Here is a 13,420-nt window from a genome sequence, read left to right on the forward strand (position 1 = left end):
TCTCAATAATTTGCTAGAGCTTAAAAAACCAAAAAAGCCAAGAGCTTGGACGAAACCTCAATCCGCATGCGCAGCTGCGCAGACAACCTCCCTGACATTGCTTGGCCGGCGAATAAGCTGCCTATAAGTATCCTCTATAAGCTCAAGATACCTATCATGGGTGTGGTATATGCTTCGCTCAATTCTTCTCAAGGTAAAAGAGCATCTTCCTACATGCTGAACTCACGAACCCTGTAAAGCCGGCTTGATACCGGACATCAAACGCCGAAGTGCAAATCTATGACTAGCACAGAAATAGAGGTGTATTTAAAACCCATCTAAACGCCAAACCCCCAAATCAAAATCGACCTCAGGCCCATATGCATAGTCCACATCAATGTCTCGCACAATAGCCAAAACATTCTACCTCCAATGACACTGCTCAGCTGGTAACCAAGTTTGATATTCCATATCCATTAGCTACGGCCAACTCCTCCTAAGATCAAATTTTGCAAAGCCCAGGAGTCGCAGGAGCCAAAAAACTATTTGAACTTGGCCGGGGCTGGGGACCGGAAGAAAATACTAGGCACCAAACGCCGAAATAAATCTAAACAAACATCCGTCATGTCCACAGCTAAACTTGCTTAGCACCTAAGGAACCGCCCGGGAGAGCATTCTCATCCGTGCTAAACTATATAGCGGATGGAGAAGGACGCGCGTACATTGAACTCCATCCATATTCTCCAAAATCCAAACTCCACATGGTAAGCCGAACATCGACTCCAAATTCCGCAAAACCCCAAGTCCCAAGTCCGCTGCTAAGCTCAAGCTCGTCCCAGATATTAGGCTATGATTTTTTCGTTGATGTACGCCATGATTGGGACAAGGAGCATCTCAGCTCATTGACCAGAGCCTTCACATATCCCAAAAGCCCGTTATATCGGGGATTATCATACCTAGGAAAGAGTAAAGGTGCACGCACCGGTAGGGACGATTGTAGTTGAAGAGTACTCTTTTGTGCCGGCAGCCCGATAGACACCACTTCTCCATCAAAGAACAGTAACAACAGGTCACTACCCCCCTCTTCTTGGTGGGCGAGCAAACTCAAGTCTATATTATATCCCCATAACCTCACCATAGGTCCATAGCATGAAGTATCACAGGTTCGATTTATCGTCTCCTGTTATAAGAACCGACATGGGAGGTAACGGAAAGCATATATCCTCTATTCCTCGCTGCCGTGGAACCCCTCAAAACCAAAGCCAAATACATAGGCAAAAGATCCAAACCGCAAGACTTGAGCTCCCAAATGCCAACCTAAAAAGCCAGACCATAAATAAAAACCCCAAGTCCATAGCCAGCTCTACAGGGCCTAGGGTACTCGGATTATAGGTTAGCTCCTTGGCCAGTATCACCCATGCATAGCAAAAATGATTCGGCACCCATAAGGTAGAAGGTTATACCGTCTCAGAAAATGATGATGAGAGCCAAACCCACAAAGCCCAGACCCACAGAAGTCAATTGCAAAGCCAAGACCTACTCGATTTTCCCAAAGACCGAACAAACTCAAGCAATAACCAAAAGCCGCAGCCCACAACTGACCCTCTCGTAGTACTTTAAGACCATTATCCCAATTGACTCATAAGCATGTGAGTTCCAGTCTATAGATCTATATGTTCCTCGTCCCACGTGTATTCCCGCGGGCTCGGTTTCCCCTTAAACCAAACTGCATAAATCCAAGGTGGGCAAGTATCCAAAGCCCACAAAAGCCAAAGCCAGACCGCAACTGTCCAAATATCGACCCCAAAGCAAAACCTCAAACCCACAGCCTACATCAAACAGCTCTCGGTTTCTCAAAGACATTTCCCCCTTATATTACTGCTTATCAAAAAGCAAGCTGCAGTAATGATGGGCACGAGACACACAGTCCCGAGACTTTGTCTCGAGACCTAACGAGACGACCCTGGGACAAGACGAGATGTCTCGAGAGTTTTTTTTCTAAATCTCGAGATAGGTCTCGGGACCTCCGAGTGATGTTAAATGATTCAAAGCGAGGATGCTTCCTGGTATTTAGGCCTCCCCATGCCCAGGCTTCCTCATGCACCCTCTTTTGAAAAATCGAGTGTGTATTTCGGCCCCAAACTCTATCCATCATTTCTTGCCAAGAATATCTAGTCCCTGTTCCAAAACGAGCATTAGTGGATTCAGGTACAAATTCCTACCTCAAACCCAGATTGAGTTTAGCTTATATCAATCTCGAGACTTCCGAGACCACGATGGGACGAGACAAGACAAGACGAGACCTGGTGAAAAATGGTCTCGTTTTGTCTCGTGCCCATCATTAAGCTGCAGTCTATATGCCTCATCCCCTCACGCCGCATACATCACTACTATCAACCTGCTCAAAGCAAAGAGCATCCCCACATGACATCTCAAGCAAGGAGTGAAGAAGAGCCTATAATAATATCCAATTCCTAAAGCTAATTCCCAAAGCCAACTCCGCGAAGGACCGAACCCCCAGGGAAACAATTCGACCCCCAAAGATCCAAAAGAACCCAAAGATCCCAAAATCCAAGCCCACAAGCCCACAGCAGACCCCTCGCATAGCAGCCAGAGGCCGCCGCTGACTATGTTTCGGTCAATTAGCGGAGCTTAGGTTCGCACAGCTGCAGCTAGTTGTCTGTTCCTCATGTTGTGTCAACGTAGAGAGGGTAGTTGGCTGGACGTGGGAGTGAATGTATAGGCATGGAGTGGTTGATAAGGACAGAAAGGTTATAAAGCTGAGGAACCGAGCAGTTAAGGGAGAGTAGAAGAATTGTGGTTATGCGGGTAAAGGTAGACATGAAACAGTGCGTAGTAAAAAGAGTAAAGACAGTTGCGTGGAAGAGCACAAATGATGCGTGAAAGAAAATAAAGAGCTCAATGGAGAGTTGAGTTGGTATAACAGACAGAACAGGACAGTAAAAGATATAAAGAGGGAGTAAAGACAAGCGTGGAGAGTTTGCCGTGGATAGAACAAAGACGGGCGCGGGGAAAATGGCTAGGAGGAGAGGGATGCGTTGAGGAGTTGAGAAAGAGAATAAAGATCGACATGCACGGACATGAGAGCAACGTCAGTGGGCGGTCAGCTGGGTAACTTGCCGGTTAGCAGGAGGAGGAGGAGGAGGAGGAGGGCGAATCATAAACGATCACTCGGTTTGTCTTGTACCGGCCGCGTGTTGGATACATGTATGTATCGTTCAAGGCAGCAAGGTCACGGTGTCAAACAGTAACGGGCCCTCTGTCAAGAGGGACGGTGTCCTAATCGGGCTCCTATAAGATAGCTTGGATTAGCTTTAGACATGGACATCAATTGGAAAACCCTAAAGCTCGTCCTACTTCCAACAGCCAGCAGCGTGATTTACTTGCTGATAGGACACAGGACGAGGTCAATTCTTATTCTCACCACCAGCGAGATCCTTCTGAGTGCAGTCCAGCTTTAATAGGAAAGCGATAATGGGTGGACATCGGATTCTAAGCACCAATAGCTACAACAGACCTAACTAGAAAGAAAGAAAGAAAGAAAGAGACGCTGTGTTCAAGAATACCATTAGCTTCCATTATTAAGAGCTTAAAGCTACATATGTAATATCTTTGGAATTGACCGCGTTCCTAAACAGACATCGTCCCCTGAGCTACCAAAAGTCTGGATAGTGTGTTCTCTGTTGTTTCTACAAAGTGTTCAACTAAGCTGACTGACGATCTATTTAGGAACTATTCTAAAACCCAACTTCCACCACGAGTGGCCGTCCGTGAGCAAACTCACACACCCTAAACCACAACCACAACCACCAGTTCACCAGCATCGCGGTCCCAGAAAGCCAGTACATACGGTCTTTCAAAAGCCATTCACAGCTACCCCGGCAGCATATCAGGGTTAGGGTTCCACACTCACCCGTTCCACAAAGCAACCACCAGCATATATTCAAGCTCTGTTAATTCAGGAGGGGCATCTCAACCTCATCTGAAACCCCTTCACGCCCCCCCCTCATAAACCCGCAACCAAAAACGCGCAATGGACCAACTCGCCGGCCTCTCCTGGAGCTCGGCGTCTCCAACCACAAACAGCAGCAACAAACCCCCAGCACTTAAACCAACAGGAATGTCGTCGTTCGCAACCACCACCACCAACAACAACAACCTCCCCCTCCGCCCCAGTCCGCTCTCCTCCCGCACGGCCTCGCCGGGCCTCGCTTCGCCGCCAGCGGGTGCGGCTTCGGATAGCTTCGCGAACTTAGTGAGCTTCGGGCGGAGCAAGCAGGCGTCCGAGAACCTGTCGCTACAGGAGCAGCAGCGGAGGCTCCAGGAACAGCGCGCAAAGGAGGAGGAGGAGCGCAGGAAGAAGATTGATGCGGTATTTGGCGGCGGGGATGCGAGTGCTGGCTTCTGGGACTCTCTGGAGACGGGGAAAGGGGGCATGCGCAGTCATGCGACACCACCACCTCCTCCGCCCCTGGATAATGACGATGAGGACATTCTGGCGGCGTTTAGTGCGTCGGTACCGGTGGACAACAGCTCGCATTATCCGCCGCCGTCGCAGGTGTCAAACAGCTCTTATAGTACGCCGAGGAGCGGGACTCCGCGGAATGGGATGGCGCCGTCGTCAGGCTCCCATCTGCAGGATTTGATGGGTTCTACGAGTTTGGGCTACAAATCGGCAGAGCCTATAGATCCATTCGACATTGAGAATCTACCAAGTCGGGATACACCCACTACTACTACTACAAATAATAACAATACAGCCGACGATGACTTTGACATCCTGGGTGACCTCGCAAAGCCGGTTTCTGAGCTTCCCCCACGACGAAACCCTACACCCCCGCCGAAACCGCAAGTTGTGGAGCCACCGAGGAGCGCGGACCCAAGGGACCCGGTAATTGCCGAGATCATGGAGATGGGGTTTACAGCTGCCCAGGCCAGGAAGGCGCTTGTCGAGACCGATTCCCTGGATGTCCACAGGGCTGTCGGGTGGCTACTAGAAGAGGCGCACCGGAAGAGCCGGCCGGCGTCATCGCAGCCAATCTCGAGGTCTGTCTCTGAGCAGAGCCAGCGCGGGAGACGCAACGATGAAGGCGGAAGGCGTAGAGAGGAAGGTAGGGAAGACTCAAGTGTACCTGCCTGGGCACGAGACCGGAGCCGAGAATCGGGAGGTGAGAAGGACATAGGTGCATTGGCTCAGGAAATCGGCGGCACTCTATTTAAATCGGCAAACAGCTTATGGAACACGGGGAGAAAGAAGGTTGAGAAAGCAATTGCCGAATTCCAGACAGAGGGCTCAGGTGGGGAGGGGAGCGATCCAAATATGCCAAAGTGGATGCGGGACCAGCAATTGGAGGCCAACACAACCCCCCCACGAACCCGGGAAGCCGGTGACAGGCCGCCAAGAAACAGGTTCGACGACGAGGACATGAGGCCTGCACCGAGGGCTGCACAACGAGCACAGAAAGCCGCCCCAGAACCGGCATTGACCGAAGAGGCAATGATGCTGGAAGCTGGCAGCGGGCCTCCACCCAGGAGAAAGCAGGAACGGGAGCGAGAGAGGGAATCGTCTTCATCGGTCCCACGATCCTCCTCGGCCCTCTCAGAAAAGGAAATGATCCAGCGGCAACGCCAGCTCGCATTCGAGCAGGCCATCCGGGACAAGGAACGGGAGCTGCGAGAGCAAGAACGGAGGCAGCAGTCTTCAAGCATCCCCAACAGCAGTGAACGGAACAAGAAGCTGACGCGCGAGGCCGTCGAAGAAGACAGCTCTGTGCAATACGTATCGAGAAACCGCCGCCGCCCACCGCCACCAAACGTGCCATCGAACTCTAAGCCGGCCGCCCCAGAACCACCGCAGGGCGACCTGCTATTCGGCGGCGGGCCAGCTCGGGAACAATCACGCAACCCATTCCACCAACATCAGCAGCAACATCAGCAGCAACAGCAGCAACAACCCCGAAGACCCGCCCCCCGCCGCTCTCCTGCCCCAGCACCAACTCCACCCCCTGCCCCACGACGCACCACCCCCCCCGCGCCGCCGTCCCCCTATCTTCCGCCGCCGCCAACACCTCAACAGCCTCCCGCAAAGAAGGCACAGAAGCCTTCAAACGTGGTGATTACACACTCGCACTAACACACTACACCTCCGCGCTCTCACCCATCCCCGACGCCCACCCTCTCCGCATCATCCTCCTCTCCAACCGCGCCCTCTGCAACCTCAAACTCGGCGACCCGCGTTCCGCACTATCCGACTGCGAGTCCGCCCTCACCATCATCGGCCCCGCCCGCGGCGAAGGCGAGACAATCGCCATCGACGGCGCCAACAAAGACATGAAAGACTTCTGGGCCAAGACGATAACACGCAAAGCCGAGGGCCTCGAGCAGCTCGAGAAGTGGGCCGACGCCGCCGCAACCTGGACCATCGCCGTCGAAGCCGGTGTCGGCGGCGCTGTTGCCGCTGCTGGTCGACGCCGCTGCGAAGCGGCACTGAAGCCGAAGGCGCCGCCCAAGCCGAAACCTACAGCGCCGGTGCGGAGACCTGCGGCGGTGGCAAAGACGATGGGGGATGCGACGGCGGTGCGGGCGTTGCGGCAGGCGAATGCTGCGGCGGATAGGGTGGAGGATGAGAAGCTTGCGCTGCACGATAGTGTGGAGGCGCGGATTGGCGCGTGGAAGGCGGGCAAGGAGGGGAATCTGCGGGCGCTGCTGGGGAGCTTGGATGTGGTGCTTTGGGAGGGGGCGGGGTGGAAGAAGGTCGGCATGGGAGAGCTGTTGATGCCGAATAAGTGTAAGGTGGTATATATGAAGGGGATTGCGAAGGTGCATCCTGATAAGGTATGCGGATTCTTATTATCGCTACTCTTTTTTGGCAATGGGCTAACAATTGCTATAGATCTCGCAAGACGCAACGACGGAGCAGCGCATGATTAGTGCTGCGGTGTTTAGTCTTCTCAATGAGGCGTGGGACGGGTTCAAAGCCGAGAATGGACTGTAGTCCTGAAAATGGGGGGGCGGGGGGTTTCTTTCCTTTCTTTGTGTTTGTATTTTTTTTTCATCAGAAAAAAGAAAAGTAAGCATTAGTTACTTAGTTAGTTGGTGCAAGCGGACCCGGTAGAACTGTGCGGGATAGACTTTTTTTCAGGTTATTCATGTGGTAATTAAGTTGTTAAATAGGCAATGAGGATTGGGGAGAATATTCGGTAGCTACATGTAGCTATTATAGTTAGCTACAGCTGTAGGTCCGGGGGGGGGGGGGGGGTTGACTGTAGCCAGCTACATACTGGAGCTATGGAGTGAGTGTCTGTGTTTCTCCGTGGGGCCAGAATAGTGAATGGATAGGATAGTACTAATAAAAATGAACATCTAACTAAAAAAAGTACAATCACCAGAATTCCTGTCAAAACTATCATTCTCACCGTACCCTGTGTAACCGCCAGTTAGGATCCCTTGGCACAGATTGCTTGGCATTCCATCCTTCATGCGGCTCAAGTCCACCTCAACAACACAGCTCCATCACCACAACCACCTCACCACTATCACGAACACCACCACCACCACCACCCTCTACATCACCACCCCAAACACAGCATCCCCCAATCCACAATGGCCGAGCTCCTCAACAAGCCCCGCGCAGACCTCACGTACCCCCCCCCCCCCCCATCCCCCCCATCCCTCCCCCTCTCCCCCCCACCACCACCAAGTACTAACACGCACAACACAACAGCGAATACGAGATCGCCGAGCTCGAAAAGTACGAATTCAGCGCCGGCCCGCTCTCGATCCTGCAGACGGCCGTGCGCTCGCACAACCAGGTTCTCATCTCGTGCCGCAACAACAGGAAGCTGCTGGCGCGCGTCAAGGCGTTTGACCGCCACTGCAACATGGTGCTCGAGAACGTCAAGGAGATGTGGACGGAGACGCCGAGGAAGGCGGATGGGAAGAAGGGGCGGCCGGTTAATAAGGATCGGTTTATCTCGAAGATGTATGTATCACCCTTGGGGGTGGTGTGGGGGAAGGGTAGAGGGGGATTGTGGGGATTGTGGGCTAATATATATATGATGGCGGTTGTAGGTTTCTGAGAGGTGATTCGGTGATCCTTGTGTTGTTGAGTTAAGGGGGTGGGATTTTCTTCTCTTTTTTTTCCCCCTTCTTTTTCTCTTTTGCTACTTCGTTGTGGTTACTTGGTGAGTGTTACGTAGGTATTAGCCTTAATACAAAAAAAGCATGATGCCTGGAAAATTGAATTGTTGCGTGACTGAATAGTATATCATGTCTCTCTCCCAGCTACCAAAGAATTGCTATACACTAGCTACTTAGCCGTGCGTATAGAGGTGGATATAATGGGGTTGTGAATATCAATTGTGGGTGATGATATGCGGAAGAGCTTCCCACATGCCTAGGGCTAGCTTCAGGAATAATCAAAGTTATCGAGAAAACATATATTTGTACCGCTGTGATTTATGTTATGGAGAGGTGTGCACAAGTATTGGGAAGATATGGCGCTTTCGGATCACTAGCTATCACTCGCATCGATTTATCGAGGTAATAATTGCCGTTAACCGTGATGGAGCTACTTCCTTGTGCGTGATCTTCTGAGGGTTGTGGATAGGTACATGTGTCTACATTTTCCACATCATCCATAGAACATTCAGGGTTAGTAGGGTGAGATTCGTATTCCCTTCATAACTGTGGTGGGAAAGAGGAACTGGATTACCTGCCCAATTTTTTCTTGTGTTTAGCAAACCTACTATCCCTGATGTGGGGGAGTCGCGGCGGCTTCACCTCACCAATTACAAATAGATATTCAATTCACGAAGTTTATGGCTGTTGCTTCGAATCTTTCCAATATTTCCGGATGAGGAAGAAAAGAAGGTAGCTGGACACAAAAGAAAATTGGCTAGTACATGTATGTGAATATGGGTTGGGGTTAAATTTCGTGCGAGTGGTTAACACAACCTTTTCCGTTAATTGCTGTTAATCTATTGATGCCAAGACCTACCAACGTTGAAAATATAAACCACAAGTCTAATACATGATAATATATGCCCCCTATGAGGAGTTGTTAGCGGGCAAATGGCAAGCATCATTAAACAAAACGAGTACGACCGGCGTTGCCGCACCAACCCAAACAGAACTGTGCAATCACAAGAAATCACTCGAGAATAAAGACAGGCCATTCCAAGCCATCCCTCCGACAAAACAAGGCTACACATAGCTTGTCGAGTCCCTGATCCTTTCGCTATCTCCCTGGTACTATGCACCAGAATAAGCAAAACCTCCAGTCACGAAGACCCTAGTCTTATTTAAGGTTGCATGCAATCAATGAATTAAACCAAAAAAAAAAAAGGAAAAAACTCTAGTCTTACTGCGCCACTGGCCCTACTACGTAAGATTATGTATGTAGCTATATCCTCACTGCGTACTCTAACTTTCCCACTGCCCAAAATAGCCACTACAAGTCACAAGCTGACGAAATCTCGTTTCGGTATCTCTTCTGCTTATTTGACTCTAGCTGTATCTCCGTCGCTCAGTGTGAGGGAGGTGAGGGCCTACGTACTAGCTACGCATACAACCCCCCGGAATGGACACCAAACTGTCGCTCGATCGAGGCATAGAAGCACTTGACCTCGTGTCTGCCCAATAACTAATCAGATGTAGGATTCTAATGCCGAAAACAACAACCCATCTGCAGGTGATCTGGGCTTACAGGCTGCAGCTTGGTCGACCGACAGCTCGTATGGCAAACCCTAGTTGCCCCACAGGGGCGATGAGGGTAGGTCATCTATGTGCTTCGCCGTCTTTCCCCACCCCGAGATGATACGAGGGAAGATGGGAGCTCCTCGGCCGGTTTCACCTAGACGTAAAAGCATACTTTGGGGGGGGGGGGGGGGTGGTGGAGATAGACTGCCTCCTCAACTGCAGGGAGATAAAGTTTTCGAGACAGGCTGGCCTTTCTCGTGAACCACATTTGCATACTCTACCAGATGTTTGCTTTTTTGTACTCAGGTGCAGCCCATCTAGTGTATTGTACCTTGCTTCGAGCCGTTTTGTTAATGCGCTGCATGATGGTACGTCGTTTCTTTATTGCATGCAATCTATGACATACGAGGCTTTCCCTCAGTTTGGCACCCTATCAATAGCTTGGAATGAGCGCTATCGGGTCCTGTAGCATAATCAACGGAAAATAACACTTTGCCTTCCCATCACAGTAACAGCGTGAATGTACTTGCACTCAGGTTACACAACTTATGCATCTCCACGAAGGCAAGATGCTGACCTTTGTGCTCCTCGATTATTAAGATCCGGGACCAGACGTAACAGACGCTCATGAATAACCCCCAGGACCATCTACAACATGGTGGAATATGCACGTGTGCGCTTGGAAGCTGGCATCCTCACTATAAACGGAGGCATCGTTCTGTACGACAGAAGGATCATAAATCTCTCCACATCCTGCACTATGAGATATCCTACATGCTGCAATACCTGATGGAGCAGTATATATACGTAGCCAGTAAACTCCGCGGGATATGTCTACAAAGAAGCAGAAGTACCAAACCTCAGGAAGATAGCACACGTGGGCATTGGGGTCCAATGATATTTATTGCCTTAACGTCGGCCATGGATTCCGGTTGATGCATACCCAAACCAACGCAAAATTAAAAGTGATCCCTTCTTTTTGGCTTTGGAAGAGTCGTACAACAGTACTCTAGTGCATCGTTTATATTTTCGGGCCGTTTAATTATGCGCAGGCGATAGGTCGTCTACGTAGGTAACTTCACTCTGCCCTTTCCCAAGGCGTACAAAGACATCCCGCCGCTGAAGTTTGCCTCGTACAACTTTACAAAGCTCGATCCCGACGTCAACCCCCGATGTCCAAACCGGCCTAATTCTCCAGTGACCGGGCTTGATTAGGTCATGATTATCTATATCTGGCCTTAACACAGCATTCAAGCTTTAATTCGATCTCGGGCAAAAATTAGAATTTGTGGTGTCCACAAAGGCCTTCGATCAAGGCTTGTGCTTTCTGTTGGTTCTTGCATCCTGCATAGGAGGCAAGACGGATTTTCGAAAGAAAGACAAGCACTGGTTCTATATTTGCACTTTACCGAAAGCCCCCAGCGTGGCTGGTGGCTGTGCTGGAGATGCAGCGAGTGATCTCTCATGAACAAAGCCTGTCCTACCGCGCATGGCGATCATAGGTCGGTTAATTGGCTGATACTAGAGACTTGAGCTTAATCTTGACAGAGATAGCTTATTACTCTATGTATTCTCCTTCATGCATTAGATTAGGGGTATACGATGAAGATATTCTCACAGTTTTGTGTAACATTAGACAATTGCAACGTTAACATCCATCGTAGGGTTTAAAGACCCTAGCCCTGCTATCTCCATGGGAGAGTTGGCTCTGCCTTCTTATCATACGGAATGGGGAGGTGGTGGGTTCGTTCATAGATCAGCACACGGGTCTCGGTGGCAAAATTCAATGGAGTACAATATGATATATACGATAAACTACTTGTAGCTTGGTAATAGTCTCATGTCTAGCCTGTGTTTGCTTTGATTCTGCACACAACGAGACTAGCTTGGCAAGTTAAATACTTGATGTTTAGATACATAAGTACATGTACATACATACATTTAGATAACCGAATTTTAAGGCTAACTTGGGCTGGTCGTCTGTGCGGACCACTAAGCTCTCTCAAATTTGTAAGGCATAATAATAGTGTGCATGGATTAAAACCTACGGTTGTATCTTGACCTTCTTTTGGCACGACGTAAGGATTTGAGCCGGGTTTCTTTTTCTTTTTTCTCTTCCCATACAGGTTTACCCAATGTGCCTACAAGCTCCCGAATGTGACAGCTGACTGAAACTCCAAAGTGCTCGACCAGAGCTCAACCATTCATATTACAGAATAGTAGTAAGTACCAAGTTCGTTATAATAGAAACTTAATGGATAACTTAATACTTTTATTAGTAACGTGATATTGAGATTCGGTCGCAGCGAGTAATAATATCATTTTGATGTCACTTTTTGTCCCATTTGAGTATTCGTATCCATTTTATTGAATTATAGATAATACTCTATTTAAACTCACGCTTTTAAGCAGAGTTAATAATATCAATAACTATATGATTTTATTAGCTTTTCTAATTCTAGAAATATATGTTTGAAACAAACTATAGCGGGTAGGGAAGAGAAAAAGTAACTTACAAGCGGGCTTCAAGCTAGCGCCACCAACCAAAAATCCATCAACATCCGGCTGGGTCGCAAGGTCCTTAGAGTTTTTGTCGGTGACAGAGCCGCCGTATAAGATCCTGGTAGCATCTGAGACCTCAGCGGAGACCTTTTCCTTAAGCCACGAGCGGATAGCAGCGTGAACTTCCTGAGCTTGCTGTTGGCCCCACCGAAATTAGTTGAACTCCAATGTCACAGTTTGAATTAGAGGTGCAATCAATCATATTACACGTACCGCAGTGGTAGCAACCTTTCCGGTACCAATTGCCCAGACAGGCTCATACGCGATAACAATCTTACTCCAATCCTGTACCTGTTCGGCGACAGCTGCAAGCTGCCGAGTTACGATATCGATGGTGACTCCCTTCTCACGCTCCTGTTGAAGACATTATTATTGGTCTTATTTGAGAGAGTGAGAGGGAAGAAGAAAAGGCGACACAAACCTCCAATGATTCACCAATGCAAAGGATCACACTCAAGCCTGCATCAAGGGCAGCCTTGGTCTTAGAGGCCACGAACTACTCAATTGGATTTAATAAGTAATTACGAGCATATAAAAAGATATTAGACTGGCAGATACCTCATCAGACTCGCCAAAGATACTCCTACGCTCAGAGTGACCAAGAATAACCCAGTGGACCTGAGCATCCTTGAGCTGCTGGGCGCTAATCTCACCAGTATAGGCACCGTTTCCCTTATTATAGATGTTCTGAGCAGCAACATCAACGCCGTTTCCAGTGATCTCCTTCGCAAGGAGAAGGTACAAAGCCGGGGGTGCGATAACGACCTCTGGGAGAAAGTTAGCTTTTGTTTTTGTAGAATCTATTCTTCACCCTGGTGAAAGATTCTTCTTGGATAGGGGAACCAAATATGGATATTTGAAGAAGTTGGAATACTAACCAACACTGTTGTTCAACTTTGCATTGTTGAGACCGTCGATAATGCTCTTGATTGAGGCCACAGTCCCATTTGACTTGAAGTTACCACCTACAAAGAATTTACGAGCCTTTGGGAGGTGATTAGTGAAAATTCTTTGAGCCTTCTCTAAAGTATTGGGGTTTCGGAAGATGAAAACAGATACCCACCATTTTATTTGGTATGCGATTATTTTTGCTTTAGCTACGATTGATTGCTCTGTTGGGGCCTGAAGTTGTAGTGTTGATGAGGAAAGCTTGTGGAAT

At 49.2% G+C, this 13,420-nt stretch overlaps 3 protein-coding genes across 3 annotated transcripts; 2 read left to right on the plus strand and 1 right to left on the minus strand.

Annotated features, from left to right (window-relative positions):
- Positions 1-4,033: 4,033 nt before the first annotated feature.
- On the plus strand, positions 4,034-6,994 carry LAJ45_06201 (uncharacterized protein; the record flags this gene model as incomplete). The annotated part of the gene is made up of 3 exons (XM_046115767.1): positions 4,034-6,112; positions 6,259-6,834; positions 6,893-6,994. 3 exons carry the CDS (start codon positions 4,034-4,036, stop codon positions 6,992-6,994), a joined length of 2,757 nt encoding a protein of 918 aa, XP_045970876.1.
- A 608-nt stretch (positions 6,995-7,602) lies between these two features.
- On the plus strand, positions 7,603-8,113 carry LAJ45_06202 (uncharacterized protein; the record flags this gene model as incomplete). Its single annotated transcript, XM_046115768.1, has 3 exons — positions 7,603-7,640; positions 7,724-7,981; positions 8,071-8,113. 3 exons carry the CDS (start codon positions 7,603-7,605, stop codon positions 8,111-8,113), a joined length of 339 nt encoding a protein of 112 aa, XP_045970877.1.
- Positions 8,114-12,103: 3,990 nt separating this feature from the next.
- Positions 12,104-13,327, minus strand: LAJ45_06203 (uncharacterized protein; the record flags this gene model as incomplete). Its single annotated transcript, XM_046115769.1, has 7 exons — positions 12,104-12,129; positions 12,216-12,396; positions 12,475-12,615; positions 12,683-12,757; positions 12,820-13,028; positions 13,140-13,245; positions 13,325-13,327. The coding sequence occupies 7 exons, from the start codon at positions 13,325-13,327 to the stop codon at positions 12,104-12,106; spliced, it is 741 nt and encodes a 246-aa protein (XP_045970878.1).
- Positions 13,328-13,420: the final 93 nt, after the last annotated feature.

This window comes from Morchella importuna (assembly GCF_003444635.1).
Source record: "Morchella importuna strain M04M26 chromosome Unknown Morimp01GS018, whole genome shotgun sequence".
Lineage (NCBI taxonomy): Eukaryota > Fungi > Ascomycota > Pezizomycetes > Pezizales > Morchellaceae > Morchella > Morchella importuna.